The sequence below is a fragment of the Pimephales promelas genome, chromosome 13 (assembly GCF_988280905.1).
Source record: "Pimephales promelas chromosome 13, fPimPro1.hap1.1, whole genome shotgun sequence".
In the NCBI taxonomy this organism is placed as follows: domain Eukaryota; kingdom Metazoa; phylum Chordata; class Actinopteri; order Cypriniformes; family Leuciscidae; genus Pimephales; species Pimephales promelas.
This window is the reverse complement of record NC_142781.1, coordinates 485,600-506,307: the sequence shown is the minus strand read 5'-3', so window position 1 is coordinate 506,307 and position 20,708 is coordinate 485,600. Positions and strand designations below refer to the sequence as shown.

The window sequence follows — 20,708 nt, the reverse complement described above, 5'->3', positions numbered from 1 at the left end:
ATTAATCAACATTAGAATAATGTAAATGTACCCGAGTTAGCTAAAAGAGCTCATTTTCATCGGCAGTTCCCCAGCCAGCAATAAAAAAGGCAAAAGATATTAACAAATTTGTAAAACTATGTGGTGGACTCTGTTCCTCTAGGGGGGTTCGGGGGCATGCTCCCCCGCTATAAAATTTTGTACATTTTAAGGTTAAATGCATCAATCTCGTGCTCTTTGAGAAATCAAAATTAAGAGCTTCAACCCATGAACTGCTCGTTGAACAAAGAAAACGCATTGATTTGTACCAGGACAATAAAAAGGGCTCAAACATCTTTTTAGTTGTGAGAGTCTCAGTCTATATTACATTATCAATGGTGTTTTAGGATGCCAAACAATTATTATAATAATGTAATAATGATTTATATAATTATTCCTATGATGTAAAATCCATATAGCCTATAAATGAACTATATAAGTGAAAATGAATTTTTCAAAAGTATATTTTAATCAACATTACACTATAGGAAAATTAAAATACATGTCATATTTCTACACTTGCAAGAAATAAACCCTTAAGCTTTTATTTAGGAGAAAACACCAGATATAACCATGCTGATCACGTGAGCAAAGTGCAAACTTTTCTTTAAATCACCCAGCAAATGTGGAAGCCTATTCTTAAAGTCTTGTGCTGTTTTATAAAGGCACAAAGTCATATCATGGATTCGATTTTAGTTTGTTGGCAAAATACTGTATAACACTAGAGCCCTTTATGTTAGGTTATAAATTTTACATCTCATATGTGTTGGGAGATAAAGGGAGAAGAGAGAGTTCGGCAAAAGGCGGAATCGAACTCAGGTCGAGTGCATCTAAAACTGCTTTCAAGCACATCACGCCCTACGACGTACACCACTGTAGCTTCTCCGCCAACGTGCATCTATTTACTAGAAAGACAGGCACTTAGTGCAAATATAGGCTCCGTTATCGAAAATAAGAAAAACACAACTTTTTTTTCTTCCCCTCGCTTGGGCGCTTGGCGAACTTGCAATGTATAAATTTTATCAGACCAGCCCTCGCGGCCTCGAAACACTACCGGCTCACCGGGAAAACTCCCGACTCTCCTGATTGCCACGCCGCTAACGTTACTCCACAGCGGCGGCGACCCGCTAGACTAAAACAGTCTGAAAATAAACACTTATTATAGGTGTACCATGGTGATTCAGGATACTGACTCCAGTACTCACCGATATGGTTTCGGAATCAGAACAACTGAAAGGAAAGAAGTGTGAGACACAGCTCTGGAGCGTCTCAGTTGATTCACAAAACTACCTAACGTTAACTGCCCGGGTTCTCTCTGCGTGTGTTTCGCGCTGGATGACGGCCGTGCTGAGCGGTGCAGGTACAAAAATGTAATGTTAGAAGAAGAGAAATGTTTTCATTTTCATTTCATTTTAAACCACAAACTACGGAGTATGTTTTGGACATTATTTAACCGTGTCAAAGACGAACTAAATTTTTAGAATAACAACATTTCTTGCTCCAAGTTTTAGGGGTGCTGAGCTCCTTTTTAGGGGTGCTGAAGTACCCTTAAGTACCCTACACTTTACACAGAGGAAGATGAGAAGAGCTTATACACACTTTACACAGAGGAAGATGAGATGAGCTTATACACACTTTACACAGAGGAAGATGAGAAGAGCTTATACACACTTTACACAGAGGAAGATGAGAAGAGCTTACACACTTTACACAGAGGAAGATGAGAAGAGCTTACACACTTTACACAGAGGAAGATGAGATGAGCTTACACACACTTTACACAGAGGAAGATGAGATGAGCTTATACACACTTTACACAGAGGAAGATGAGATGAGCTTACACACACTTTACACAGAGGAAGATGAGATGAGCTTACACACACTTTACACAGAGGAAGATGAGAAGAGCTTATACACACTTTACACAGAGGAAGATGAGAAGAGCTTACACACACTTTACACAGAGGAAGATGAGAAGAGCTTATACACACTTTACACAGAGGAAGATGAGAAGAGCTTACACACACTTTACACAGAGGAAGATGAGATGAGCTTATACACACTTTACACAGAGGATGATGAGAAGAGCTTACACACACTTTACACAGAGGAAGATGAGAAGAGCTTACACACACTTTACACAGAGGAAGATGAGAAGAGCTTATACACACTTTACACAGAGGAAGATGAGATGAGCTTACACACACTTTACACAGAGGAAGATGAGAAGAGCTTATACACACTTTACACAGAGGAAGATGAGAAGAGCTTATACACACTTTACACAGAGGAAGATGAGAAGAGCTTATACACACTTTACACAGAGGAAGATGAGAAGAGCTTATACACACTTTACACAGAGGAAGATGAGATGAGCTTATACACACTTTACACAGAGGAAGATGAGAAGAGCTTATACACACTTTACACAGAGGAAGATGAGAAGAGCTTATACACACTTTACACAGAGGAAGATGAGAAGAGCTTATACACACTTTACACAGAGGAAGATGAGAAGAGCTTATACACACTTTACACAGAGGAAGATGAGATGAGCTTATACACACTTTACACAGAGGAAGATGAGAAGCGCTTATACACACTTTACACAGAGGAAGATGAGAAGAGCTTATACACACTTTACACAGAGGAAGATGAGATGAGCTTACACACACTTTACACAGAGGAAGATGAGAAGAGCGTATACACACTTTACACAGAGGAAGATGAGATGAGCTTACACACACTTTACACAGAGGAAGATGAGATGAGCTTATACACACTTTACACAGAGGAAGATGAGAAGAGCTTACACACACTTTACACAGAGGAAGATGAGAAGAGCTTATACACACTTTACACAGAGGAAGATGAGAAGAGCTTATACACACTTTACACAGAGGAAGATGAGAAGAGCTTATACACACTTTACACAGAGGAAGATGAGAAGAGCTTACACACACTTTACACAGAGGAAGATGAGATGAGCTTATACACACTTTACACAGAGGAAGATGAGAAGAGCTTATACACACTTTACACAGAGGAAGATGAGAAGAGCTTACACACTTTACACAGAGGAAGATGAGAAGAGCTTACACACTTTACACAGAGGAAGATGAGAAGAGCGTATACACACTTTACACAGAGGAAGATGAGAAGAGCTTATACACACTTTACACAGAGGAAGATGAGATGAGCTTACACACACTTTACACAGAGGAAGATGAGATGAGCTTATACACACCAAGTTGGGGCTCCATACACCCGGTGTGGGGGGCCCTCCTAGAGGCCCCCAAAAGCCCAGAGTGTGGAGCCCCAACTCGGCTTATTTTTCGCGTTACACCCGGTCAAAGTTGAAACTTCAACCGGGCACTGGGCTTTATTCGTGCCCAGGAGACCCTGCCTGGGATGCACTTTTCTGTTCGCCGGGACCCCCGACTTTGAACGGCTAGAACTCGGGGACCCGGGCAAGTTGGACCTCGGAGGCGGACTCTTTCAAAAGGCCCCGTCCAGCACTACGATCGATTCGAGTTTAGGGAAGATTGGGCCAGGGGTTATCGAGATATAAGCCAAAAATGCTGCGCCTTTGACCAGGCGTAACTCCCTGACCCCGAGGCCCTCGGGGACGCGGCTGGCCTCTTTGGATAGGGCCCCTCGAGACCTACAGACGACCCGAGTTTGAAATTGTTTTGCCTTTTGGTTTTCGAGATATTGGCGAAAAACAGATTTTTCCCTTCCGTTCCTTCGTTCGGTTGGTGTGGATGTCTCCGGGGGGACTTGTGCACCTTCCTGGGTGTGCCGTCAGAGCCTCTGGGGCCCTGGAAGTCCCCACCCACTGCACGTTTTCGGACTTTGAGGAATTTACAGACCCAGAAAAGGGCCCTGAATTTGAATGCCCATAACTCGGGGACCCGGCAGCCCAGAGACACCAGACTTGGGTCAAAAGTAGCGTCCCGGTGGGCCCCTCGCAAAGAGCCCGCCCCCGAGCTCCGGGGCCCCCGGGTCCCGGAGAAAAGGGGCCCGACGGATTGGGGGCGCCTCGGAAGGAAAGGTCCCGGGGAGGCGGGGTCCGAGAGGGCCCATGGGGAGCCCCCGACACCCGAAAGGGCGAGCCGCTGGGACCTCCCTTCTCCAAGATACGGGCCGTTTTGTCCAAAAGTCGCCCGCGCGTAACGGGGCCTATCTCGGGACCGGAAGGTCCCAGTGGCTCGGGATGGTGGTGCAGGGCCCACCCTTGGCGACCTTGCTTCTCCCACCGTCCCGAGCCACGGGGACCTTCCGGTCCCAAGATACAGCTACTTCCTGTCCAGCTTAGACCGGGCGTAACTCGGAGAGGAAGCCGAGTTGGGGCGCGAGGCTCTGGGTGTTTAAAAGACATATTGAAGCTCTTGGTACAAAACTTTAATTCACTCTGGAATGTTTATATACACTCACCTAAAGGATCATTAGGAACACCTGTTCAATTTCTCATTAATACAATTATCAAAAGCAACCAATCACATGGCAGTTGCTTCAATGCATTTAGGGGTGTGGTCCTGGTCAAGACAATCTCCTGAACTCCAAACTGAATTTCAGAATGGGAAAGAAAGGAGATTTAAGCGGTTTTGGGTGTGGCAAGGTTGTTGGTGCCAGACGGGCCGGTCTGAGTATTACACAATCTGCTCGGTTACTGGGATTTTCACACAGAACCATTTCTAGGGTTTACATAGAATGGTGTGAAAAGGGAAAAACATCCATCATGCACCTCTCAGGTTCATCACTCTTTGGCTATCAGACACATCACTGCATCTTATACAGAAACAGGCCGTCAATCAAAGTGCGCAGGATGCTTCATTGGCACATTTTTATTTATAAAACTATTTTAGGTCTTTTGCTTTCTTATATCTGTTTAAAATGTGTTCATAATCAAAGTACATATTTAAGATATAACAACGGACTACTTTGTAAGGTACCAAGGATGAGGACAGAAGCAGGAAAGAGGAGTCTTTCTGCCCTTTGAACTCCAGTCTAGGCTTAAAGGCCATGGTGCAGGTTTTTTTTTTTTCTTTTTTGGCAATTTTCTAGTTGGTAATAAACATTTAACCAGTTATCCATTGTATCTGATGTTGTAGGGTACTCAAAAATTAAAATATAACACGGAAAAGTGGGTGAAATGTTAGCTTTTAGCTAAAGCTAAGCGAGGATTCTTATTTCTCCCACAATGCATTCCATGACGTCACATGAGGCACTCGCTGACTGTTGGACGACAGACAGCCCCGCGGCCCGCCTACCATTTTGAGGGAGAGTGATACGAGGAGTTTAAGTTAGCTAGCTAGTGAAGCAGTGACACTGACAGTGACAGATTTATAAGTAAATATAGATAGATAGATCTTCCGAAGCTGGGTGCAGTTTGTCAAGATTAGGCGAGCAGATTTTTCAGCTAAGTTAACGTTAGCTCTGTCGCCGCCTACTCGAGAATATGCAGCGCGCATTTCAAAGAGGAGGATAACCACTCAGGGGATGCCAAGATGGTCTTACTTCACTTGGATTAAAGAGTGAGAGGAGTGCTAAATTACTTCCAACCGCACTGCCGTCTGTGAACGCAAACCTCTCTGCTTGCCCTGTCCCGAGGTCGAGAGACACCGTCTGCCGCAAGCGAGAAATTGCCACGGTAAGCATCATGCTAACGTTAATGTTTACAAGCTGCATGTTAGCTAGCTCTGTGTGTATTTTGTATAACTACCGTGTTCCCTTTGACATAATAGCCTCCACTACAAGCACGATCACTATGACATTAGAAGAGCATTTTTCGTGATTCACGAATTTGAGCCAAAACAAAATTGCCCAGAAGTAAATGTCCATATTGTCATGAAGGCTTCGTGGCTAGTGTTTGGATCAGTGGTGATGATCATCAAGCGGCTTTCGCAATCGTGTGTTTGCGTTTTGTTATAACGTTAGACTGCTACTGTTCTCTTTTCATTGACCGTGTCGTCAGGGCTGTAGTGGAGGCTAAATGCAGTTTACCTGCTGAAATTAGGTCAGAAACAGTTTATCCACTTTTCACTTCAGAGTTTAGCTAAGTTACCTCTCAGTAATTCACTACCTCACAGAGTTTATGTTACTAACTTTACCACGTGTATTACCACTAGTATTGTATAACATTTAATAGTAACATTCAAATCATCAAATATGGTCTGCATTTTTTTTATTTATTTATTTTTTAAAACATTTAGTAGTGCATATTAGGGTCCAATGGGTAATCTCCCTGGCAATCTCATAACATTCTGTTTACTGTTTATGTTTGCTATAATTCATATGCAGGACAATTTCATGTTTTTTCATTAGTGGCAATGATCTTTATACAGTATTATTATTATGTCTGCAGGTTATGCAACATCATTAATGAAGGCCCTTCGGGAAAGCTACACCAATTCACCTGCGGCTCTTCGAGAGGTTAGCGCCAGTTTGTCCCCATCGCCCCATCGCCACATCCTTCAAACAGGTTCCTGAGGAGGCCGTCAGCCTCTACCTAGCCCGGCAGTCACGCTTCAAGAACCTAATTTCACATTATTTTCTTTCCACAGACAAGTCCAATGGTTTAGTTGTATTTATTTATTTTAGTTGTTAGTTATCTTCTTTCCTTCTGTCCCTGTCATCTCATTTAGTGGTGGTTTCCTGCATTCTGCATGTTTTGTTTTTTTTCATTCATTTATTTAAATGGGTTAGGGTTATGTGTGTATGCATATATGTGTATATATGCATAGGCCTACATACATACGCGAATATATATTATAATATTATATATATTATAAATAATATATACTTCAGGTTACCATAAGTTAGCTAACTTTAATGAAGAGTTGGTCATGTAAGCTATAGCTTGCTGCAATTAATGCATTATCTTCCAATAAGCATTAACTAAAACTGGCTACATAAAATGTACTGACTAGATTCACGAGAGGTCGGCTAATGTGTGTAAAAGTAAAACAATACAGTAATTTCATTAATTTACCAGCTCCACGACACGCGTTAGTTCCTCATTCCAGAGTTCCTATGGCGGTCTATGGGAGTGTCGTAACTCTCTCTCTCTATGGCTCTCTGGACTACACTATTACAGGCTAAAGATTTTTTGTATAGAGTTGTTTACTTAAAACCTGTGTCTTTGTTCAGTAATCTTTGTCCTTGTTCAGAAAATGTTTAGTAACCATTACAAGCAATGCCAATAAACTGTTTTATTCTTATAAAAATTCATGTGTTCTGTGTACTTTATAACATTTTGAGGGCAATTGGGTGATGACAACAGAATAAGCAATTATATTTTTAAATTAATTTTCATCCAAACGAGGCGATTGAAAGCCCTGATAGGTCTGGTCACGACTTTGGAATTGTTGTCTGATGGTTGAAACCACACGAGAGGCTTCTTCTGCTCTTGCTTAAAACACCATAAGCCCAGCATATAGCCTGTCTGTATGCACTGTACTGGTATTGCCTAGGGATAAGTAGGAAAGATTCTTAAGTTTTAAACTCTGTAAGTAGGTTGGAAACGTCTCTGATTCATGTTTATTGTGTATGCAACACATCTCCTGTCACCTATAGCTGTTGTTCATGAAACATACTCATACGTGCTGGTTTGAAGGGGACCATTATCTTGCATGAAGTGTGAGTATGCTATGTGTAGCACAAATGGATTCAGGCATTATGCCTCATATCCAGAATGCTGGATATGTACACGTTACATCTGTATCAGTATATTTAAAGTAGCCTGCCTCCTCTGTATGGATAGAAAATTGTTATATTACAAGACACAAATTCAGATAGGCTTCTCAGAGCCTGTTTTATTACAGGTTTGAATAAATGAAATGTCTCTTCTGTATTAGAAAAATAAATATATAATTATTTTAGGTTTGAATGAATGAAATGTCTCTTCTGTATTAGAAAAATAAATATATAATTAAGAAATAACTAAAATAAATACCTCCAAATGTAACAAAAATAGCTCTCACAAACTTACAAAAACGAACTAACAAAATGTATCTAGTTTTCTTCCTCCTTATCCTGTTTTTCTTCCTCATGCTTGTTTGCCCATCTGATCTTTCCCAGAAGTTTTTTGAAAACCAGGACATTTTCATAATTAAAAAAATAAAATAAAAACAGCCAGGACAGGACGGGAAAACAGAAAATGTCCTGGTAAAACAGGACTGTTGGTCACCCTAACCAAGTCTAAAGTCAGTGGCGCGTTGCGTGTACTTTCAGATGCTATTTTATCCGCATGCTTGCAGATACAGAGTGAACAACGCGCATACACATAGTAGATGATTCTCTCATTTACACAGATGCATTTTACTTTTTACAAATGATGCATTATTATAAGGAAAACTATTTAAACACGAGGGAAATCATTGTTGTGTTCATGATGACGATAGGAAAAATAGGCATAAAGCATACACATTTGCCCAAATTGATATGCATAACCGAAGCTAATATGGGTGGGTTTGTCCCATCCCCAATGTCACTTCTATTTCTTTTACAGCCCTGACGAGAACATCGATCTCCTCGGCTTTGAACAGACTTTACTGTGAACCGATTCTGAAGCGCGCCGCTGCCTGCAGCCTGCAGCTGCGTCTGCCTCATGTGACGTCATCGCCGAGTCGCGTGAAAAATAACCGTCACTAAACAAAAACTACAAAAACGGGACTTTAACACCATTTTTGAGATATTTCTAACTTCATATACATATCTTAACTGCTTTATGTACCCATTAATCGACAGTAGTGTTTAACCTGCACCATGGCCTTTAAGATTGGTGCGCTAATTTCCCTAGCTGCTTTATAAAAAATAATATATGACATGCTGACGGACATATGCACTTGTTTTTATTAATGGTAGGTAGATCTCGACTTTTAGTCTGTATTTGGTTTGTTTTTACATTTTAAACTTATTGCATTTTTTTCTGTGTAAATTTTGTAAACTTTGAGTAAATCTTTATTGTATTTTAATTTACGTAACGTGTTGTTTTTCAGCTCATGTTGAAAATGTTGCTATACAGGACTCCCTTGTAAAAGAGACCGTCTCAACGCGACATTTCCTGTTTAAATAAAGGTTATATATATTGTCACACATACTTGAGTATCTGAAATGTGTAGTTTGGATCCTTCAGTTTGTCAGAGAGCAGCTTGACTCCTGAGTCTCCTGGGTGATTGTAGCTCAGATCCAGCTCTCTCAGGTGTGATGGGTTTGAACTCAGAGCTGAAGACACATAACCACAGCCTTCCTCTGTCACCATACAGCCAGACAACCTACAGACACACACAGTCAGACCATCTACAAACACACATCAACATTATAACCGGCAGACAGTAAATAATCTCTCATATGTTCTTAAATACCTCAGTATCTGCAGCCGACAGTTTGGGCTTTTCAGTCCATCAGAAATAATCTTCACTCCTGAATCCTGCAGGTCATTGTTACTCAGATCCAGCTCTCTCAGGTGTGATGGGTTTGAACTCAGAGCTGAAGACACATAGCCACAGCCTTCCTCTGTCACCATACAGCCAGACAACCTACAGACACACACAGTTAGACCATCTACAAACACACATCAACATTATGACCAGCAGACAATGTTCCCTCTAAGGCGCGCGCGTGGCCACGCAGGCCAGTCGAAGTTGCCGCGCTATAAATTTTTCAAACCGCGCACATTTTTTTCAGACCACACGAACAAAACGATTTTTTTTTCATGGGTTAAACATCTGAGCAAAGGCGATGCAGGCAAGGTAATAAACTTTTTAAAAAACTGACATGTGACTGACAACCAAGCCGAAGACGTTAGAATGTTTACATACGTATCCTAGGCTACTCTTGGCGTGCCCCAGCCACCAAGAGTTATGCAGTATACCATGGCAAAGAGAAAGGCAGAGCTGGTGCCCCAGAAAAAGGTTTGCCTAACGTTCAAACATGAGTGGTTAGATGAAATAGTCCAAACTGACACAAAAGATGATCCAGGTAGGATAAAACTTTCAGACCTATTTACATATGAAGAAAAGAGTTGCGTGATCTGCAAATTATGCTCGGAGGCAAAAGCGAAAAGGAGAGTTCACTCGGGGGAAACACTGGTCCGAGTGGAAGCTTGATTACCTAAAACGTCACCTGACATAGAAAGTTCATGTAGACGCAGTGAAAACATTAAGACTTAGACATGGGAAATCTATCGATAAAATGCTCACCAAAACGAATGAATCCCGAGAGAGACGAATTCAGAGAGCACGATCCGACCCTGAAAAAATAAAAATATTGATAGGCAATGTGATGCTAGCAATTAACACCAACATGTCCATGTTATCAGTTCAGGATATACACGATCACATGGAAAAATACGTCGACCTACCTCAGAGTTGGAGAAGCAAAAATTATGCTTTTTAATTTGTGGAATGTATCAACGCAGTTGTGCAGACTGAGATGATAAGCAGCATAAGAAATGCTCGAGAAATGGACTGCATGGCCCATAGGGAGGACTTAGGAATTGATGACGCATGGAAAGATGTCCCTATAATGACAGAGGTAGAAACGCTACTCCGCACAGTATACTCCATGTTTAGCAGATCATCTTTGAAGAAAGCTAAATTCACAGAGATGGCAGAGGTTTTGGAAGTGGATTCACTGTCTTTTAGGCCTTTGAATGAAGTGCGTTAGCTGTGCACACTTTTTTGCGCAATTTTAGCGCGTTGACTAGGGTGACCACCTGCTAATAAGCCCAAGGGGGGACAAGGGGTATGTTTCTGAGGGACAATGTGGGACACTGCTTGGCGCGGCGGTGCCCCCACCCCACGGGCAGACTCTGATACATATATGGTTTACCCATATCTAGAATTGTTACTATTGCCTTACTGTTTGTACATGAATAATTGTTAAAAAAAAGCACATACCTTAGCACATGCATTAATAATGCCCTATTCCCTAAACATGTGTAATTGCTGATATATGCTCATGAATAGGCCAACCAATGTGTATTTGTTTTCTAAAGATGAATATTTTGAACATTCAATGAATTGACAGCACTTCCACTTACGATTTACTTTAGCTATTTCATTTTATTTATTTTTTATTACAATTAATTCACTTTAAATCAATAAAAGTATAAAATTATAGGATTAACAGGAATTATAGTTGCTCAACACCACAGGAACAGTTTAAAAAAAGTCGAAAAAAAGTCTAAACTCACAACTCCAGAGGTTCACGGAATGAGAAGCTGCGCTGTCATGACAACAATGAAAAAGTTGACATCAACCTAGTCAGCAGGTCACGTGGGAGTGGCAACCAGTCTTGATGAAGTTCACTTTCTACATGAACTAGTTCAAAGTTCAGTTCACACATTTTAAAATGAACTAGTTAAGTTCAAGTTTGCACAGAAATGTAAGATTTTTCCCATCTTCACCGACCTCGTTATAAAATCCGTTTAAATTATCATACGACGCCTTTGTCGACGGCGGCCGCGGTGCGACACTGGTGGCTTGTGTTGCCAGATTGGGTGTTTTTTCGCTACATATTGAGCCCTGTTTACGTTGAGTTTTAGCAGGGTGTTCGCCTGGAAGGCTCTATAGAAATCTGGCACCCCATTGAATGAAGTTAAACTGAGAGAGCGTGCGTTCAGAGACACCAGAATGAACGAGTTCACACGTTCATCAAGACAGGCAGTTAAACAATACGTTCAGTTCACCCAAAATATGAACAAGTTCATGAACGTGAACGTCTTCAGGCACAACGTTTGGCTGCCTGCGTCTCGAGGATAAAGAGTGACCGACTTTTTTTGAGCAAGCATTGATTATGCGTGACGCGGTCTCAATTTGCGGGACGCATGAATTGGGCTTCAAACGCTGTGCGCGCACGCGCTACGCGGGACGGGTGGTCACCCTAGCGTTGACCGAATACTGTGCCAAAGAAGCTGACTCTGACCCCATTGTGAAATTGTCATAGAAAACTGACCGACACCATGTACAAATTTGCAATCACTGTGCTAGCAGAAGTGCTTGAGAAACTCGCTCAGCTGTGCACCTGTTTACAGCGCAGTAACCTTACGGCCGTGGATGGGCACTGCATTGCCAGAGCGAAAATACAGAAACTACGTGCGCAATATTTAGGAGAGCGTGTTCACTGGGGCAAACGAGCGCTCACAGTTTTGGAAAGTGAGAGTGCAGTGAACACAAGGGACATTATTCTGTTTGTCCGTAAAGTTTGTGAGCACTTGGTTGCCCGCTTCCCTGAAAATGAGCTCAAAGAGTGGGCTGCCTTTGAGCCGGGCACGTTGGATCATGCAGTTGGTGAATTTGATCATGGGCTGAATGACGTGACCAGTCTGGCGAAGAAGTTCGAAGCGCTTTTGGAGGAAGCAGACGATGAGGTCACGGGCCACATGTGTCAACAATACAACAAATTCAAGTTCAAGGTTAATGAAAAAAGGAAAATCGGACTGCTTAGATCATTTTCTGAGATTGTAACCTGGTCGCTGAAAAGTGAGCATTTTCCAGATCTGGTACAACTTCTTGACATTTGCGGCACATTCCAGGCATCCAGCGCCGACTGTGAACGCGGTTTCAGTCTAATGAATGCCATTAAGACAAAATCACGCAACCACCTTGAAGTTTTCCATTTGGGCCAACTGATGAGAATTAAATCAAGGCAAAAAGAGAGTACTATAGACCTTGACAAGGTCTACAACTACTGGAAAGAGGACAAAGACAGATGAGAGAAGATTTGAGGTAGAAATTTATTTCCAATATTTTAATTAGACCTACTAGGCCTTATATAGATCAAAGTGACCTTGATTACTGCAACAACATTTTGCCATATGTTAGACATTAAATCATGTAGTTTAATTCTGTTTAAATATATTTGCAGTTGTTAAATATAATAATGATGATGTGTTTTTAAGAGAAATTATGTTTCTCTTTTGAGATGCTGTTCTTTGGAGAGATGTGTTTTCGGCCTGCAGACAAGATGAGCCACATAGCCAGATAGGACTATCATCCTCAATTAAATTCAAATGATATGTTTTGTTACCTAATTTGTTGCACTAGTTTGTTGCAGTTATTAAATTGTTTATAAAGGTAACCTTTAGGAAAAATTACACTGTCAATTTAATAGGCCTATAATTAATGTTTAGTACTGCATTAGCATTTTTTTCATCAGTTCATTTATGACTGACATTTATCATTATCAGTCATAATAACCAGTTAACCAGTCATAATAACCTTTCTCAACCTTATTGAAACCTTATCAAACAAAGATCTTTTAAGTTTAACTAAACTGACAGGTAAAACACCATCATTAAAATGTTCCCAAAGTTCAACCATTATAAAAGGATATTGAATAAATATCAACCTTGTAGACATATAGACCATTTTGCAAGATGTAAACAACACTGGTCCAGAAGCACATCCTGTTTCAGTTTTTTAACACTACATAAAAGCTGGGATAAAATACAACCAACAGAACATATATAACTGAATCAAAAAGTTACACAAACATCTTTAAGATGTTTTCTTTACATGTGAAATAAAGAAAACAGTTACAAACTGAAACAGGAAGTGCTTCTGGCCCAATGTTGTTTACATCTTGTGAAATGGTCTATTGATGCATTTGCTGTCATCTCTTTGAATCCCCTATGGCTAACGCAGGCTCGTGGTAATTTTCGGCAAAACGACAGGTGGTGTCGTTGCGAATTGCTCACAGTACTGAAATGTGTGCTCAGAAAAAAAAAAATTGCTCAGTACTGAAAAAAATTAGAGGGAACATTGCCGGCAGACTGTAAATAATCTCTCATATGTTCTTAAATACCTCAGTATCTGCAGCTGACAGTTTGGGCTTTTCAGTCCATCAGAAATAATCTTCACTCCTGAATCCTGCAGGTCATTGTTACTCAGATCCAGCTCTCTCAGGTGTGATGGGTTTGACCTCAGAGCTGAAGACACATAACCACAGCCTTCCTCTGTCACCATACAGCCAGACAACCTACAGACACACACAGTCAGACCATCTACAAACACACATCAATATTATAACTGACAGACTGTAAATAATCTCTCATATGTTCTTCAATACCTCAGTATCTGCAGTCGACAGTTTAGGCTTTTCAGTCCATCAGAAATAATCTTCACTCCTGAATCCCGCAGGTCATTTTTACTCAGATCCAGCTCTCTCAGGACAGAGTTTGAGGATTGTAGAGCTGATGACACAATTTCACAATCCTGGCCAGTGAGATTACAGCCAACAAGACTAGAAGAGAGGAAACACTGCACAATAAGTTGGGGTTCAGGGTGCTTTTTTTTAAAGCAGTATCAATAGCAGCTTAAAAACCAGAAAAAATAGATGAAATAAATAATTGGCAATAAAAAGACAAAATAAAGTCAAATATTGTGAAATATGTGGTTGTTGTGGAGAAGTAGTCCACATTGGTGGATGAACAGCTTGACTCATTGTCCATAGGGTTCCCTTGGCCATAGCATAGTTATTCAAAACTGAAGCAGTATTTATTACAAAAAATTAAATCTATACTGGGACCAGCCATCGGGAGGCGATCGAGACTCTGGGTTTATGAGCTATACTGGGACCAGCTATACTGGGACCAAACCACATGTTTGTGTGCATTTTGTTTTGTGATTTCACCGTAACGAATAGAGTCTTCGCCACGGCGTTAGGGATAGACTAAAGTGCGTGTCCGAGTGAAGACTGTGCACGAGCTAAAAGAGACAGAGAACACTGTATCCGCGTCACTGATAGCAGCGGCAGCCGGCACTCAACAGCTTGATTTAAAAACACATTTCAGTGCTAGAACGGCTCTTATTTAACAAATGAGCGGGAGATCGTTGCTGAAGGCCCTGACTGAAACCCCACAGTATGCCACTGTTCATTTGTCTTTTTATTCATGCAGAATCAAATCTGGCCGGAGTAATTTCTGTTGCCCAGTCTCGTTCATCTCTCCATGCAACGCAAAACGAAGACCGTCAGGCGTGTCACAAACACACGCTAGTAGCACACATTCTTCACACGCTGTATATCGCCTCACTGTATATAAAGCACTGAAGAAACTACGAGCATGAAACATTGTTACGTTGTAAATTAGTAAGTCACAAAATAACAGTAAAATCCCAATAAATCACGTTACTGGTACGTCATGTGTTCGCGGAGAAGGATTAGCATGCAGGAATGATGTTCATTCTGTTCATCAGGAGCAGTTTCCATGTTTCATTAACAGTTCTTGTTAGTATTGTGTCACCATGGTAACTGTTGTTTCCATAACCCCAAAATGCCACTTTATTTTCACTTTGGGGTATTTTGTATATTATTAAATGACTGGTTGCTCAATCCAACATTGAATTAACAAAAACTAGTTTGGGACTGATATTTAAGAGCTGAACCTCATAGGCCTACTGTTTATTTATCAGTATTAGTCATTAGTCACCCAAAAATGAAAATTAAGTCATTAATTACTCACCCCCCTGCTGTACCAACCCCGTAAGACCTTCGTTCATCTTCAGAACACAAATGAAGATATTTTTGATTAAATCTGAGAACTGGATCACTGCTACATAGGTGTAGCGAATGCAACATATAATAATATACATAAAATGTATTAAAGGGGCCGAAGGCCAATTTAGCTCAAAGGGAAATGATTCATTGATTTGCAATGAATCTATGGAATCGAATCACTGAACCGAGCAAATGACTCGCTTAGAATTCATTTGAACGGGCCGTAATTATAACCAAATCTATAGTGAAACACTATGTCTTAGCAAGGTAACTTTAGATCGAACAGTACAAGACATTAAATGTGCAAACACGACACAAGGCAATTATCTTTTCAAATATATAGGCATGTGCCGGTATCAAATTTTCATGCTGCGGTTAATTGATTGAGCTTTTATTGCGGTATACGGTATTATCACGATATTTTAATGAAATTATATTTCAAGAAAAACAGATGCATTGTGGGTCTCTAAAAAAAACCTTAACTTGTATCAATGTGTAATTGTGATTTTCAAAACATATGGTAACTAAAGCAAATTGTTTAAAGTTTAGTGGCAACATGTTACAATGACTGGTAGGTTACTGTTTGTATTATTCAATTAAATTCTTGGATTTGATTTCAGTCTTAGTTCAATATTGACTCATTTGGATAAATATTAGGCAGGCCTCAGTCTGTTAATGTTTCTCAAGAAAAAAAAAAACTCACATAATGCTGTAAACATACAGAGAGAAATTAAATATAATATTTAGCAAATTACTCCTTGCTATTTTCTAATGTGCTGGTCATTAAATGGCTTTCCTGAGGTAAATGTAACGTTTTGACACAACTGTTCTCCTGCAGTGTTACTGACCTCTTTCCCTGTTTGAAAACACTGATTGATCGTTATTATGTACAAGTAAATATACCTTTCGGTAAGTTATTCTGTATCTTTAAATAAAAACGAAAGTAACATGATGATCAGTTTACTTGAACTGAGGAGCAACGATCTGTGATCAGAACCTAAGAGCTGATTTATCAACTTCAATTTATCAATAACAACTTTCATATCAAAAGTAGGGGTGGCACGGTACATGAAAAACACCCGAACCGTTCGGTTCGCTTGTCTCGGTTCGGAGCGTGTGTGCGTCTCACGGTTCGACGCATGCGCCTCGTGCCCGTATGTGACGTGTGTTTTCTTTCGCGCGACATAAGCTTGTTCGACTTGGACCGGCGCTGCACAGAGCGACCGGTGAATAACGTCAAACTAGCCCGAGAGCGACGGCTCCGTCACTCACTTTTGCGGTATTTGATGTCATTACCGATCGCTCTGTGCAGCGCCGGTTCAAGTTAGTAAACAAGCCAGTAAAAGTGGAGTATGGAGCGCTGTAGGTCACGGCACGCGGAGAAATGGCAAGTGGGAGAGATGAGGGAGGAGGATGCGCCAGCGTCGTATAAGTCTATGCTATAAGTCCGGTGTGTGGGAACATTTTGGATTTCATGTTATGATATTTTAATATAACGCTACAGTGGCACTTTATGTTTAGATAAGAGCTTCAGTCATACGTTTCCAAATCCTGCACTTTAATTAAGTGGGACTCTCTGGGAATATAAGCATTGTTGATACTGTCTTTTGTGTTGAGGTTGAACTTATGTTTCACTTTATGTTTATGGCCTTTGCTATTGCTATAGCCTAACTAATTATAGGCAGTGAGGTTTCATGTATATTGACTTATTCATAAAAGACAGTGTTTTAATAGTTCCTCTTTTTTTCTTTTAAAAGATAGAATTTTTGTAAGAGCTACAAAAGTTGGCAGTTGATAAATGCAAGTTTATTTCTTGTGTAAATAAGATTTGTGTGATAAAAATGCACAAGTTCTTGTAGATATAGTGTGATACACATTCTCCTTTTTTTTGCCAAATAAATGAAAAGCATGTCAATGTCTTCTCTCTTGCTGTATCAAAATCTCACCTATAGCTTTCCTCTGAGATAGTCCCAAAATGTGCTTAAAGTCAAAGAGTCAAATTCAGTTTGTGCATGATTGCATGAATATCATTTTTTTATACTGTATCCTAAAGTGTGGATAATTAAGCTATAGATCACATGCTGAAGTACATTTCTGGAGTGTTAAAGATTAAAAGAAAAAAATAACAAGAACCGTACAGAACCGAAAACCGTGACCCTAAAACCGTGATACAAACCGAACCGTCAGTTTCGTGAACCGTGCCACCCCTAATCAAAAGTAACCTGCTCTGTCTAGTCTGTCGGTGTCAGTGTCCTCTTTGCTCTGTGATTTTTCTCTGTGGGAGAGCGTGTGAAAAGTGTCAAATGCGTTAAGTGCCTTTCAGACAGAAAGCGGAATGCGCGACGCTGGTTCAACGTTGCCCTTCAGATACAACGCGATTTGCTATTTTACAAATAAAAAGTTTAACTATTTTGAACTTTAACACCGGCGTGGTCGATGCAGGTCGACGCAGCAACAAAACATCCCTGCGCGTCGAGCGCGTATTCCGCGTCCTGTCTGAAAGTCAAGCTTGAGTCTCAAGCGGAATGTCTGAGAGTTGGCAGCCCTGCGGGGATAAATCGTCGGGAGCGTTCCGCCATGCTTCTTCATCATGTGAGGATTGTTTACATTAGACTAGTGCGCACTGTCGCAAGCACACAGTGCTTATACATGTGGGGATTGTTTACATCAGAGTGCGCGCGTGTTCTGCGCAGCACGCAGTGTTTGAGCGGTTGAAGGAAAATAAGCAGCTAATGCGCGCTCTAAAAGTCTAAATTCGAATCTATTATTTTCCACAGTATTTTGAAGAGCCCGCGATAACAATATCGTGCATATTCATTACCGCGATTTATCGCATTACCGAATACCGGCACATGTCTAATATGGACAAGACTTTATTAGCTATTCTAAGCACAAAACTAAGGTCTAAACATAATCATGCACACACACATTCATACAGTCGCGAAAGGGAAAGAGTGAGTTGGAAAGAGTGAGAGAGAAAGCTTCAACTTTCTATATGCACGTAAGACATGACCTGAAAGGACCACCAAGCATTAATTTGAACCTTCGTTTCTTAGAGAGGTTATTCAATTTACATTAAAGCACCAGTTCAGTTAGAGTCTGGAGTACTTGCGCTTTGTAGTGGCTGAGGGGAATTCCTTTGTTGCGTTGCATAGAAGGGGGGGTGTCCTGGCCGGGTCCGTTGCGTGGTTGGTTGTCTTTGAAGTGCAGGGATGGAAGTTCCTGGGTTTGCCGGTCACGTGTGACTAGCAGCCGAATGAAAAGTCTTTACGATTTCGAAGCGCGTTGCGGAGAGCCGTTTAAAACGAAGCTTTGCAGCAAACTTAACTTTGAAACGAGACTCTTACGAAAAAGACAATAAAGGAAAGAAATGAACGTAAGACGAGTCGGATGGCTTGACTGAGCTGAATTGTAACCCTGATCTTGATGGGTTATTCGTCTGCTGGTCGGATTTGGTCTAGTCGATGTAGAAGCATGCGAACACGCTCTTTGTTTCAGAGATAAGCACGAACAGAACACTCTCTTGCTGGTTTTAGAGAGAGGCACAAACTTAACAGTTACAGAACTGAACGAACTGAACAAAAATCTGACAAAAATCTGAACATGAGGTCCTTTGTTCGGATCTTTAACTTAAACTCTAGTCCATCCTCCTAGAAACTTCTGGCCAATTGGAGGTAATGTCATGATCTCAGGAGGTGGATCTACTTCTTGCTTATCATAATTTATGCATGGTCTGTGAGCTGGTCTCCAGCACTTAGCAGAGAGACAAAAGACCATAGTTTAAACCTTATGATTATTATAATCATAAAACAAAACCTTTTACGCAGATTTCAATCAAGCCATCTTTTGAATTACGAGAATACGGTTCGTTTAAGAGCAAACGAGGCATTCACACTTCTAATGGTTGTATAACAATTACAAGAGTTAATAGTTAACAACAATTACATGATTAATATGCGATCTAAGCATTAACAAACACAACACATGAATTGCTGGAAGCCATAAGAATTGTGAGGTTTAATTATGCATCCCAGAATTGTTCTGTGGTGAGTTTATATGATTTTATAAGTGAGATCTCAGAGAGATCTCAACAGTGAGGTCGTGGTATGTTCAAGGAGTAGGGGTCTGTGTTACGTCTCTGTCCCTCTCAACAGAGATGATGTTGAGGGAGGTCAAAGGTGGTCAGGCTTTTGTTGGTCAGGCCTCTTGTTCCACCATTTTGGAGCCGATTTGTCTTAGTAAAACATTAACATATTGACACGTTCGTCCTGTTTAGTGCCCATCTCTTGGGCCTGCAGGGCAATAAAAAGTCTCCTGAGGGGGTTTTATTATCCCCTAAAGCAAACCCTCGGCGCCGTTCTGTGACTCTGGAATGTGGGCTCCAGAACTTGGAGTGTTGAAGCCATGTGAATTAATCCCATGAGAGATTATTTTGATTAAGTTGTGTTTGATTCGCCTTGATTCTCTACATAGGCTCCTAAGGGATTGAAACTTGACGGCCCAGAAAGTCAATGAAGAAAATGTTGAAATATTCCATGTGCCTACAGTGGCTCAACTATATGTTTATCAAGCGACGAGAATACTTTGTGTGAAAAAAACAAACAAAAATAACGACTTTATTCGACTATTCCATTTCTTCCTTGTGGGTCTGAGACGAGAGTTAAAGAGATTTCCACGACGCATGCGCGAGAACTGAGATGAGGACGTTCTTCTTCTACTCCGCCTTGTTACCGGCTGCTCACCGCTTAGGAGTTTTACCGCCCCCCTGCTGTATAAGATGATGTGCTGATATAGCCGGAAGCACAAAACTTTCTGGTTATAAGCAGAGGAAGACACGCGCTGTACATATAATAGACCCCTCTCTCTCTCTCTATATATATATATATATATATATATATATACACAATTCCTAAACAGTGGGCCGTGGCTTGATGACCATATGGAAAAAATGTGGGTCGCAGGGAAAATGAGTTGAGAACCAATAATGATTATTCAAAACATCTTTCAATGTAAATGTGATAATCGTGATTAATAATCGTGATTACAATCTCAAGGGAATAATCAATAATTATGATTTTATAATCGTGCAGCCCTGCTGTGAGCTGGAGTGAGTGGAGGCGGGGCTAATTAGCATATTCATAGATCAGCGTATACTAAATGAAGCAATGGTGTAGAGTTGCATTCAA

General features: G+C 40.8%; 1 protein-coding gene across 1 annotated transcript in view; it reads right to left on the bottom strand.

The window, feature by feature from the left end:
• Positions 1–14,022, bottom strand: part of LOC120477431 (E3 ubiquitin-protein ligase MID1-like) — a 28,749-nt gene extending 14,727 nt beyond the window's left edge. Inside the window, exons 1-3 of the mRNA XM_089118271.1 lie at positions 13,831–14,022; positions 9,387–9,560; positions 9,123–9,296 (exon numbers count right to left, since the gene is read on the bottom strand). Coding sequence (XP_088974397.1) covers positions 9,123–9,296; positions 9,387–9,560; positions 13,831–13,991 — 509 coding nt within the window. The 5' untranslated portion in view covers positions 13,992–14,022. The remainder of the gene's footprint in view (positions 1–9,122; positions 9,297–9,386; positions 9,561–13,830) is intronic.
• Between the last annotated feature and the right edge of the window lie 6,686 nt (positions 14,023–20,708).